The following is a 13,312-nucleotide window of genomic DNA, read 5'->3' on the forward strand; positions in this document are numbered from 1 at the left end:
ATTCCATCTATTTCCAGCTCTCATGTATCAAAAAATGTGTTTAACAGATGACTAAACCTGAACTACACGCAGCCCAAGAAGGGGAGGGTGCTGTTAAACCAGCAGCAACTCCCAGCTCTCCATATTCTTCCTCAGCAGTGGTGGCTGCACTGACTGCCGTCGTGCAAACAGGAGTAATCCAAACCCAGTGAAGTCAATGGACACCTTCAGTGGGCTCTGGCCCGAGCTGCAGCGTAGCAGCTGTGCTCTACATTAGGAGTAGTCTTTTTTTTTTTCCTACTAAGAAAAAGACATTCCTGTCATCTAAAAATTAGAATTATTGTTCTTGCTCTTCTCCCTAATTCTCAAAAGATTTAAGTCAATTTAAAGGGAAAATGAATCATATGGTGGCATCTACATATTCATTTACCGATGCCAGCCCCATGAGCTCTCTAGCCCCCTCCCTGGAGGAGCTGTGTAGCTGGTCCAAGTCAGCGTGCTATGTGGGTCTTTCAGTGCTCCTACAGGTGGGATACAATCAGGGGATGGAGGGAAGTGGAGCACAACTGTCTTGTATCTATGCCTGCACTTGTATTAAAGCCATGTAGTGTCGCCCTCCATATTCGCCTCCTGCCAGGAAGGGAACAAAAGCCAATGTATTGAAGATGGGATTTGTCTGGTTTGGGGGTTTTTTGCCTCAGCATATGTTGTAACACCAATCCTACATTAGCAAACTCCAGTATTAAGCCATTCCTTATAGGAATGGAGCAAGGGAAAGTAAAAGGTTACACTTTATTTTAATAAAAATTAGAAGCTTTGTTGCTGAATGCTTGCCTCTGATGATTCGGGTGCGGGGGGAGATGGTGTTTCACCATGCTGATGTGAAGCCATGCGTGCTGGTGCTCCAGCCAGGGTCCCATGCCACTGGCCCTCTCTGGCCCATAGCAGCCCTGATACTGCTCCCTGATACTGATCCTGGCCATAGCCAGGCCAGACAGCTGTGAGCACCGCAGCCTGGTCACTGGGCCAGGTTACACAACTCGAAGCAGCAGGTGTGTTACACACACCACTCGCTGGTGAGTGCTGAGAGATGGAGGTAGCAAAACTGAGCCCCTCTACCCTGCAGGCTGCATCTGGATCTCCAAACCCCTAGCTGTATTGAACTACAAGCAAACCGAATGCAGCCACACATGCCAGGGCTCTGCCCATCGTTGACAGCCTACCACCACCAGGAGTGCATCCGCTCCTTGTGCCAGGTGAGCAGGGCCAAGGGCTGGAGGATGGCACCTGGGCTGACTCATACTCCTGGCAAAGCAATACCAGCACTGGGTTGCCGTGACTCATGAGATAGTTTTATTATTTTTTTAATCCTGATGCAGGCATTTTTTGCATTAAGGTTTGGCATCAGGGATACAGCTTTGCAGCCAGCTAAATGCAAACCAGCAGAGTGAGCAGTGTGTGGGAGCAAAGTGTGGCATGGTGCTGAGGGGCAGCAGTGCATTTTATGGTGGCATTCAGGTGCTCAGTCTTCAGGTGGGACCCAACAGATTCACCAGGTGAACCCACAAGTTCACCTTTCATGGTACTTTGGTTCCTTGCATGTAGTGCTGTTTAGCACTACATCTCTGGTGTGAATGCAGTGATCATGGCTAGTGTGTGTGGAGGGTGCAGAATACATCTCCTCAAGGCGGTGAGGCCCACGAATGATCAGCAGCATTAGCTTACTCTGAGACGAGCCATGCTGGAGTAGACATCCATGCAGAATGAAGAGGTTCACACTTGCAGTGCTAGCAAATAACCATGAATGAATGCCACTTTTGGCCCCACAGCATGAAAAAACCAGCACCGGCACAGCTAACTGCAGCTCAGCAGCTGTGTAGAAAAACAGACTGATGACACACACCATATTATTGCTGTGCTCCATCAACTTGCTATTGTTCTACAACAGTGAGTTCTTTATATTTTTCAAAAGGCACATAATTAATTCCAGCACGCACAGTTTTAATAAAGTGACAAAACCCACTCATTATGTCTGTTAGTCAAGGCCTGGCTTTTAATAAAGTTCCATTTTATCTATTGAGATGACAGATGAGGAAACACATATAAACCAGGAACCTTTTAAACAAATTATTTTTGGAAGCTGTATAAAGTTATGATGCGCACATTGCCAGACATAAAAGATACCCAGAGGAGAGCGAGTTTCACCCAGAGTTAGCTGTTGTTATTGGTGATGCTTATTACTTTTGATCAGCCACTGGAGAAGTGTTGGTTTTGCTTGTATGGTTGTTGGGGGTTTTTTTGACACAGCACACACATGATTTAAGGCCATTTATCTCTAACTATAATAAATGCTACACTGCTGTCTGCATGCATGCCGGTGCCAGTGGGTAGTTACACCTGTTTCTTTGAAACACAATCTAGTGCTTCATGATTGTAGCACATTGGTTGTGCCCCAAGGAAGAAAAAATTCCTCTCTTCTATGGAACAGACACTCACAACACATGTGAGCAAAGCCGCCTCTTCTACACAGCCGTCTTGGTGGCAGCACACGTGGGCCTGGACATACAAATTCTGGCAGTTGGCAACAATAATCATCTGAAAACCATAACTATGTTTGAGAGCTAAGGATGCAGTAACTGGTAAAGGACAGAGTTAGAGGGAATGGCACAAAGTCAAACACAACTCTTTCAGCTCATACAGCACATGTGCACAGCCATCTCCTACCTCATAGCAACCTCAATTAAGGAAAAAGCACTAATCATAAGAAAACTATGACACTGGTGTCATCCCCTCAGCAGTAAGCTGGATGGAGGTTGCTGTCTCACACTGATGAAGCCAGAACAGGCACAGTCTAAGGCAGCCTCACAGCAGATGCTTCATGGAGGCGAAGTATCCTTGGCTCTCACAGGGCTTGGCGCCTACAAGCTACAGCCTTACAAGAGTATGAAGCTTTGGGGTGGAAGGGGAAAGAGGCGGATGGAGGGGCTGATGGGTAGGGAAATCCAGCGTGGTTCTGCTGGCCCATCTGAGGCTGAGCAAAGCCCCTCGGTCTCCCAGGACAGCTAAGCCAGCACCTACAAGATCCAAATCCACGTAAACTGGGATACAGAAGCGGCAGGATGGGGGTCTGAAGTCCTAAGTGTGTGTTTGCTGTCAGGGCATTTCCAGATGCTGACGTCCGCTTGGGACCTGGCTGCTTTACAAGGCTGTTTACAGGGTGATCTGCCCCTGCTCCAGGGTGCACGTCACATTTTGTTCTAGTCTGTGTCTCTTATTTACTGCTGTTGGCACAGGTATCCTGGCAGTGTTTATTTATTGGCATATTGTTGACTTACACATTAATGGCTTCTTCCTGTTATAGAAAGCCACCAACAAAGCTACAGCTGTCAGTCAGGTCCTTGAAGCCTTCTTGGCACTCAAGCCCAAGCTAAGGATCACAACCAAATTTAACAAACAGCATCTGTGGGCCAACTTTTGCTTTACTACCCAGTGCCGAATTTGAGCTTTGCTTTTTGTCTTAAAATGTTTTTAATTGCATCTAACTACATATGTAGATACATGCACCCAAACATCTAACCATGACATTTGTCTCTATGCAGCCATGGCACAGAACACTGCCTGCCTTGCACGGCCGAGGGAGAGCTTTGCCCTGAAGCCCGGGCCAGTGCTGCACCAGCCAACAGGACAAGGACCCTGCTGCTGCTCTGGCTGCTGCAGTGTCCAGAGGTGGCTGTGAGAGCTCCCGTTTACTGAAGGGGCTCCCCGTTGTTTCATTTAGGGCCAGTCCCACCATTAGCTTCCCCTCAGTGAGTGCCATAGCAGCAGCCAGTAACACCAGTACTATTTGGGATAGATGGTACCCTATGAGTAATGAGCAGGCTCAGCTGTTGTGGGAACTGCTTGGGCCATTGCCCTCCATGGTCTCCACTGCCGGCCGACTGTAACAGAGCAGGCAGGTTTTACTCCCCACCCTCGTTTTCCTCCTCCTTTACACCCACTTCACTGATTTACCTACCTTTGCCCTTCCAGGTCTTGGTTTTCCTTCATTCCCTCCCCTCGAGGAGTCTCTCCCTTCAGTCCATTATTTGAGCAAGCTCAGTCTTTCCCACCTGTCCTCCTGCCCTTCCTGACCCTCCCTCCTGTGCCCCCAGCCCTCTCTCCTCACCAACTCCCGTCCTCCAGCTTCCGCAGCCACTGCACACAGCAACAGCAAACTGTCTCCGCACCGGAGCAGCCGAACAGCCTGCAACAGCAGCCTGGCAGGGCCCAGGATCCGCACATCGGCCACAAGGCTGGTCCTGACTGTCTTGGCTTGTTTTCACATCCTGAATCAACAGGGAGGGAGGTCAAGACTCCTCTTGGCACAGCGGCTGGCCATGAGATGAGGCACACAGATGTAACACTTAGTTTCCTCATCTGCTGTGCAGAGGCTGCAAAGAGCATGTCCCTCAGCTGTGTCCTGTCTTTAACCTCGTTACGTAGTTTGCATGATACAGGGGTTTTTTTTAAAGCTACATAATAATCTGTTAGTAATTTGCTTTTACTGTGAGCATCACAAGCATAAAAGAGTTAAGTGGTCATGAGGGTAAGTTTACCCCAGGATGTATGGAAGAGCGGGGGACAGAAATCCAGAATCCCTGTTGTGCATCATGACCTCAGGACAATTTATGCCTTGTGCTTACCCACCCATCAGTAGGAAAAAGCACGCTAATTATTCCTATAGACGATGCTCTAAAGACGAGTTATAATAAGAGTTAAGAAGCACGCATCTTATATCTGAACAAAACAAAGCAACACTGCAATTTATATATAATAGGTAATTTTTATTTTAAAAAAACCATTGCAACTGACAGAGAAAATAAACTCCACGAAATGTGCCATACATTCAGAGATTTATTTAAAGTAATTGATTTCTTATTCTCTGAGGTGATCATTGATACAGATACTTCCTGACAATTAAAGAACAAACACAAAGTTCTGTAACATTTTGTCCCTAAAGTATCTTGCAAGATGAAGTTCAAGAGTTCCTGGCCAAGAGTCCTGTCTTGCTAAATGCCACATACAGAAGATGACTTTAGACATGGTTTCACTGGCTTCTCTTCCAGCATTTGCAGCTCTGGTGTGAATAAGACTGGGCTGCAGAGCTTGCTGGTTTGGGTGCTGATGACAGACTCAAGAATCTGCCCAGGGAAGAGTCCCAAAAGGAAAAACAACAGTTGTTGTATCCTCAGTAATACCTGTAGTTCAAAGCCAAAGAGGTGGCCAAAAGTGTGCACTCCCAGGTGAAGCTATAACATACAGAAGTATATTTCTTAAGAGCCATTTATTTCTTATATCCCCGTTTCATAGAATATTAGAAAAAGACCACCATATACAAAAATCTTATCATTACAAGTTATTTAAAAAAACCTTCAGACCATTAAAACACACAAGAAAGTGTTTGTTTGCATACAGTAGAAATACAATCCTCATTAAAGCAGCATACCAGAGAAGCCAGTTGTTAAGTAAGTTTTCAATTAAAAAAGACAAAAGCCCAGATGTTCCTGTAACACAACCAGAACATTGGAGAAAAGAGAGGAACGATACATTCATAGGCTGCCATGCCAGGTACATCATCTTTGTAAGGTCACTTCAGGCCTAAAAGAGTATGGTATCGAACAAAGAGCGTGGAGTCAGTGGCCAGGCAGAGCATTCTGTGCCCAGCCCTCGGAAACAGCAGCTCTCCTCAGCTCTGCTTTACTCACGCAGATCCGACTGGATCTGCCGGGGCAGGAGGGACTTCCCAAGGACACCCTTCCTTCCACCTCCAGCAGTGCCCCCGCCAAAGGGCAGGATGGCTTGGCCCCAGGGAAGGACTTCTGCCTGCAGATTTAGGCCTCAGCCCTCCGCCACCAACATGTCAGCTCCAAAACCAAACGGCACATGCAGTGGGAGCCCCGATGTCAGCCTGGGGCTACCTGGGGAGTGGGAGGGGCACAAGTCTGTAAAGCAGCGAAGGGACAGCCCACTCTTTCCTGTCTTATGACAGACATTCCCCACCAAGCGTCACGCAACCACTGCTGCAGCCTGCTGACGCTTCCCCTCCAGAGGACAGTTTGCCACTGATGAAGACAGTCCAGAAGCAAATCATGAGGTTCCCAAATAAAACAGGGTAGGGGAAGTATCTGATTTACACCCTGAAGTTATTAAACCTCAGCCTTGCTGCCATCAGCAAGAAAACGTAAGGTCTTGGGCTAATCTTGGAGAAAAAATGATTCTCAAAAATCTGTCACAGATCTAACACCTTACCTGCAGTCAGACGGCATTCACCCGGTAGCAGGGAGGGAGCCTCATGATGAAAGCAGTGCAGGCATAGCTGTTCCTGGGACTAAGCATCTTGCTATGGCTACCTCATTCCAACCAGGGTGGTTTAATGACGGCAACTGGCAGAAGCCCAGGGGCTTGGTCACAGCCCCCTGCAGGTCCACACCACCTGCAGCTGCTAGACACGTGCAGTTCTCAGAAAGGGCATGGTGACCTACGCTGGCAAACAGCCATTATAGACAACATCTATATTTATAAATAAACTCTCCGCTCTTTCAGCTTTCTCAGTCCCTCTAAGTATAGGCTGCTGATTCTTCTAAGAGCCTAGAAGATCTTAAGCAACAGAAAAAGGAAAACATGGACTCCTTCCTTTTTGGGTTAATGCAAGAAACACCCCAAACCATAAACTGGTTCTTGTTTGGCATTAAGCAACATGAACATGAATCTCAGCCTCAACAAATCAAGCTGTCAGATGCTAATCCTACTCCATAGGATATGGCTTTTTCTGTCTCAAACTTTTTCACTTCCTCTTCTGAGGCAATGGAAGTGGAGTTGCTTCTATCTTTGTGGCTCAATCGCCATCTAGAAATACTTGGCTGGCAATACTGGCAACACGCACCTGCTGGCCCCTTGGTTTGTGAAAGACGTCCTACAGCCCAGCTCTGTCCTGTGGACAGCTGCAGGAGCGGTGCTGCCCCCTGAGTGCAGGGCGGGCTGTTCCCAAACCCCATCGTTTCAAAGCACGACTACCTAAGTTACCTGCAGTCTCCTGTTAGCTCCTCCTTTTGGCTGACTGCTTGACTGGATGTGCCTACTCTAAACATGGCTCCAGCATCGTCCATACTCAGACCCCCTTCATCATCTCCTTGATGTGTCCACCTGCCACACTGATCCCACAGTAGGGATGAACACCTGCCATTCACTCTTTAGCACATTGATGCTTTACACTGTGTATGACTGGTTCATTTCTGGCTACTCACTTCTTTGCAGGGCCTCCTGCCCGCACCTTCTCTGCTCACCAGGCACCTTCTTAAAGACAAGAAAAAAGCTCCTGCATTTGCTCTTCAATACTTCTTCCTACATCGTGGAGATAGTGAATGCTAGCATATGCCACAAACTTCCTGCCAATATATAGATATTATATTATATAAATAGGTAAAAGTTTCAGACAAAATATCCTATAATTTCTGTGGTGTAACATTTTTAAATAGCATTAAAAACACAAACCATCCAGCCCTTGTGATTAAACATACAAACATTTGTGAATTGATAAGGCTCATAGGTACATATGCAAAAATAAAGTGCCCCTCCCCCCACCAAGAAACAGTTCTGTACAGCTAAGTCTGAAAACAGAGAGAGCAAGTTATTTAAAATAAAACCTCCCGAGCTGGAAGTGCAGCCAGATTTTCAATCCTTGTTCTCATTGCTGCTTTCAACTTGGCAACACAGGAGTATTTACAAGCGGAAGAGGAGCTGCCATGGCTGACTCCGCAGCGCCGTTGACCTGCAACCTGTGCAGCTAAGTGCCTCACAGGGCCTTGGTGCTGGCTGGGTGTGCAGTGTGGGACATGGGCTTCTGAGGGTAGTAGCTGTACAAGTAAACCTGCAACAGGATAGCAATGTCCACAAAAACCTGCAGGAGTCCACAGATGGAGAACTGGAAAGGGGCCTGATTCAGGATGAAGTAAACAGTCTTGAACGTGTCCCCACTGGTCCACATCAGCACCATCTTGACACTAAAAGACAGAAAAGAAGGGAAGAGTATTTATTGAGAAGAACTTGGCTTGTGATTAGACCTGCTGTGATCCCACCTACTTCAGCGAGGGTTTATACTCAACAGTGGGCTGGGACTCCCCTTGATGAGGGCAGACAGCATGCCTAGCCAAGACATGTAGCACTGTACTTGGAAGGGAGGATCAAATTCTGTACCCCACAAACTGAAGCACTCTTATCTCAGCAATTACAGCACCAAATGCCTGTGGCTATGAAGGTATCCAACATTTTAAAATATCCAGCTAGGATATTTGACTCAGCGGTGCCCAGTAAACATGACTGCCACATGCTGACAGCACTGACCATAAACCAAAGTTAATACAGTGCATGGAAAACAAAGGCAATTCATCCTAGCAGTTACTTCTGCGTGCAATTTTGTGCTCGCGCAAGGTGAAGTAACACATAGACTGCGCTCTCTCATGCATGCACATTTTTTTAGCATCTGCTGAAACAAATGCTTCTGATAGATACAAGAAACCATTTCTTATTGCAGAAGATGCAAAACCAAAAAAAAACCAGAAAGACAGATCGTCCAGTAATACAGAAAGAGAGGAAACGACATGCCTGCAGCTGTTACTGGAAGGATGAACATCACTAGGGATTTTTATCAAGGACACAGATCAAGAGCAATGGTCAGACTTCCTTTTAATAGCCATCCTTGCTTTCATCTTGCTGTACTGCTGAGCCATCCCCCAGTCCAGCTCCTGCTTCCCCACATCAGGAGAAACTCTGGGGAATAAAAGCAAGTTCTTCAAACAGACCAAATTTTTTTCAGTGCCCTCAACAAAATGTGAACCACCAGATCCTGAAGGCTGTTGCCAAGCTTCATGCACTTTAACAGGAGAGCTTTTTAAGCAGCTGGATAAGCAGTAGTGGACAAACACTTTGTAGTTCACAGTATGAGCATTGCACATGATTTGTCACAATTGTGAGCAATTACGTTTTGCCAGCACTGACTCCAATTCATCAAATGCAGTCACGCCCATGCAGCAGGGTAGGACTTAATGTTCATTTCTCAAACATTCAGGCAGGGAGCTAGCACAATTTGTATTTTGGACACAAGCACATAGTGCTATTGCAAGCCAAATGCTGCAGCCCACTCTTTCCCCATAGGGGAAGGGTGGCTAAGAGCATCAGTTTATACTGCCCCATTGCACTACAGAAACACAAGCCTTTTTCTAACTCATGTCACATTACTGAGAGCATAAAACAGGTCTACAATCCTATGGACGTTCCAAAGAAAGTCTCTGTGTGGAAGTGCAAGCAAGGACATGGGGTTGAGTGAGCAGTCATTCCCTACCCAGGGTCATTCTAAAAATGTAAATAAATAATTGGAGAAGGAAAACAACTGCTGAACCCACAGTGTCATTTGTGCTCGGACCAAACAACCTGCACTACACCTGCCTTGTGCATGTTCCCAGTCACACCAAGTCACCTTACATCACACTTACAGGAGGTTTACAGACATAGGCGGTGGAGGGGATTGTTTGGGATTTTAATTAGGAAGGGCGATAAACCCTGAGGGTAATAAAACTGGCACCTTGCTTGCAGGCAGCCAACATTCCTCATCCTCTGATTGTAAGCTTATCAGTGTTTGCTGGGCAACTGATCACAATTTAATTGTGAATCTGTCCTGGCGTGGCTGGGGACCCTCACTAAAAGCACATGCTAAACGTGGCAGGTCAAACTAACTGCTCGTTGTTGACAGAAAGGCAATTCAGGGATGCCATGAAATATCTGAATAGGAATTTAATGTGCAAAGGATATTTGTCACATATTGCCCATGGAGAAAGCTAGCTAGGTTTTAGAAGTGACCCCATGGTGCAGTGCAGATGTGGAGGAGAAAATACACACTGTCAGAAGAAGCAGAGTCTACAAAAGAGTTTAGTCCCTCAAAGAAAGAATAATCACTGGGGGAAACGTTATGGACACATGCAGTTCAGCAGCGCCGTAGGAGCCAAGCACTAGAAGCACACCTCTAGCTGTGTCACATGCTGTGCCCAGTTTGCCAAAGCAATTGTGGGTTTTGCTAGGAAGCCACCTGTAAACTCAACAGCCTGCAATACCAACTGGTTAACTTGGTGCATTCTCCAATAGCCTTTTCAAGTTCCAGAGCCCCACTCTTCAGCTCGTACATCAGACACTCAAGGAAATCAGCATCATGCCTGGGGTTCTCACTAGGACATGACAATGCTCTATACACAGGAAAATCTCAACTTGTCCTTGGCAAAAATGATATAAAAAAATGTAACTGATAGTTTAAAGAGCTAACACCACCGGTCTGTCACTGAATCAGCTCCTCTGTCCAGCAGGTTGGACAAAACAGCAGAGAAAACCTGCAAAACACCAAGGTACTATAAAAATGCAAAATAAAAATATACAAAACACTTGATGTTCCACAAAACCTTAGTACTGCAGCTGCACCAAGGTTCTCAAAGCCCAGAGTTAATGCAAAGCAGTGACTTGTGGGAGTGCCAGCTGCTCTCCAGAGGAGACGCTGGGACTGGACAAAAGGAGCACGTCCAGCACAGACCTAAAGGTGTGTGGGCTAACTGAAAACAGCTTGGCTAGGAAATGGGGACAAGTGTCACACAAGAAGTGAGAAGAGGCAATGAAGAGCCCTAGAGGAAAGCTGAGGAGACGTCAGAGGAGCAGAGAGGTTGGTCAGATGAGAAGAGGGTAGGAAAAGGAGGCTGGAGCAGGACAGGGAATGACAGGAATGGAAGAGAACTGGGAACCTGGGACACAAGACCTTGGAAATGACCTGAATTTGGGGTGGACAGATGGAGGAGTACAACCTGGGACAAGGACGTTCAGGGTTACTGGTATTGGGTATTGGGTTTTGGGTGGCAAGGTTTTGGTAGTGCGGGGGCTACAGGGGTGGCTTCTGTGAGAAGCTCCTAGAAGCTTCCCCTATGTCTGATAGAGCCAAATGCCAGCCGGCTCCAAGATGGACATGCCACTGACCAAAGCTGAGCCAATCAGCAACGGCGGTAGTGCCTCTGTGATAATATATTTAAGAAGGGGGGAAAAAACTGCTTGCGCAACAGCAGCAGCCGGGATGGAGGAGTGAGAATATGTGAGAGAAACAGCCCTGCATATGCCAAGGTCAGTGAAGAAGGAGGGGGAGGAGGTGCTCCAGGCACCAGAGCAGAGATTCCCCTGCAGCCCCTGGTGAAGACCATGGTGAGGCAGGCTGTCTCCTTGCAGCCCACGGAGGTTAACGGTGGAGCAGATATTCACCTGCAGCCCGTGGAAGACCCCACACCGGAGCAGGTGGATGCCCGGAGGAGGCTGTGATCCCATGGGAAGCCCACGCTGGAGCAGGCTCCTGGCAGGACCTGTGGAGAGACGAGCCCACACTGGAGCAGGTTTGCTGGCAGGACTTGTGACCCCGTGGGGGACCCATGCTGGAGAAGTCTGTTCCTGAAGGACTGCACCCCGTGGAAAGGACATGTGGAAAGGACCCATGCTGGAGCAGTTCTTGAATAACTGCAGCCTGTGGGAAGGACTCACGTTGGAGAAGTTTGTGGAGGACTGACTCCCGTGGGAGGAACCCCACGCTGGAGCAGTGGAAGAGCATGAGGAGGAAGGAGCGGCAGAGACAACGTGTAATGAACTGACTGCAACCCGCATTCCCTGTCCCCCTGTGCCGCTCGGGGGAAGGACGTAGAGACATTGGGAGTGAAGTTGAGCCTGGGAAGAAGGGAGGGCTGGGGGGGGAAGGTGTTTTAAGATTTGGGTTTATTTCTCATTATCCTACTCTGATTTTGATTGGCAATAAACTAAATTAATTCCCCCGAGTCGAGTCTTTTGCCCGTGATGGTAATTGGTGAGTGATCTCCCTGTCCTTATCTCAACCCATGAGCCTTTTGTTATATTTTTCTCTCCCCCTGTCCAGTTGAGGAGGGGGGGTGATAGAGTGGCTTGGTGCACACCTGGCATCTAGCCAAGGTCAACCCATCACAAGGGTGAAACTAGAGAATGAGCAGAAGAGGGGTGTGCTGGCCCAGGACCCCCACCTCATCATTGTCATGTCTGCAAGCACCCCTGAATGCCCCCAGTGCCCTCTCCAATTAGGTGTGTCTCACTCCTCCAGTGCCCACCCTAGGGAGGGGAAAAGCTACAACTGCTGTCGGCTCTCCCCCATCTCAACCAGCATCCATTTGCACAGACAGCCTGAAAGTTTCAGCTTGGTGAGAAACCCATTAAGTGTCTGCATGGAATCTCAGGGGGGAACAGAGCTGCCCCTGCCACCACTACCACATCACAGGCCTGTGCTTCAGGAGGCTGGGAGAGGGGCTGAATGAAGTTTACATCATCAGCATGGCTTCTGCCACGTCCTAATTTCCAGACACTCAGGTACAATAGTAATGGTCCTTCCCCCTTATTTGGGCTGTGCAATTGCCTTGTCCTTGCTACATATGCAGATGCCATTTGCAATAATGCAACGGTGCGTGCATGACTATGCGTGACTGATCGCATGGATACACCATTACTGCTCTTATACTTCCAGCTATTGTGTCACTTCAGGATGCCACACAGGAGAGAAAAGCCAGTTTTTGTCCGCAGCTTCTCAACTTCACCCACTCACTTGGGGAGGAGAGATAATTCTTGTATTTATTCTTACTTTTGTGATAGAAGAGAAAGAAACCAACCTATCTTGGGCAGATAGCTGCCTCTTACCTGCCCTGGAGGAGAAAAGAGCAGTGTCTGTGCAGAAAGGGAAGGTTTTATTGCCTAAAAGAAATGGAGTTTTCAGTTGGTTGTGGGGAAGGAAGAGGAAAAAGGAGAGAGCACACCCAAGCCCTCCTTCCACTGCTCTGACGTAACCTCCATTTGCTGAATGAAGCTCCAGTCCCTCCCTGTAAGACACGTGAGCCTCATTTTTAACAAGCTACCAATACACCAAAGGGGGCAACCCTCTAGTCTCAGCTTTCTTCCCCTGCAGGACTCTGCATGGCATGTGATGGAAAATCTGTGGGATCACAGCAACAGCATGAGTCTCCCAGAAAGCCACATGACGCAGCAGCGGCTCAAATGCAGGCTGCCAACAGTGGTGAACAAGCCCTCTGCATGGCTCTGCTCCTTTGCAGTGCCATGTGCCAGGGGCCGCCGGGTGGCAGATCACAGCCCATCACGTACGTCTGGCTCTTGGCTTCACGGCGCAAGAGAAAATGCTGCACTGTTAATGTAGATGAGGCTTTGCTGCAAGAGGCAGTCAGGGCCCACCATCAACACTGGACAGCACAGCACA

The 13,312-nt window shown here is 47.8% G+C and overlaps 1 protein-coding gene across 2 annotated transcripts in view; it reads right to left on the bottom strand.

Moving 5' to 3' along the window:
• Positions 1-4,806: 4,806 nt before the first annotated feature.
• Positions 4,807-13,312, bottom strand: part of SLC66A2 (solute carrier family 66 member 2) — a 70,224-nt gene continuing 61,718 nt past the window's right edge. For both annotated transcript variants that reach the window (XM_072853492.1, XM_072853491.1), the window contains one exon: positions 4,807-8,018. In XM_072853492.1, the coding sequence (XP_072709593.1) occupies positions 7,811-8,018 (208 nt within the window). In that variant the 3' untranslated portion in view covers positions 4,807-7,810. The remainder of the gene's footprint in view (positions 8,019-13,312) is intronic.

This window comes from Ciconia boyciana, chromosome 2, assembly GCF_034638445.1.
Source record: "Ciconia boyciana chromosome 2, ASM3463844v1, whole genome shotgun sequence".
NCBI classification, from domain to species: Eukaryota; Metazoa; Chordata; class Aves; order Ciconiiformes; family Ciconiidae; genus Ciconia; species Ciconia boyciana.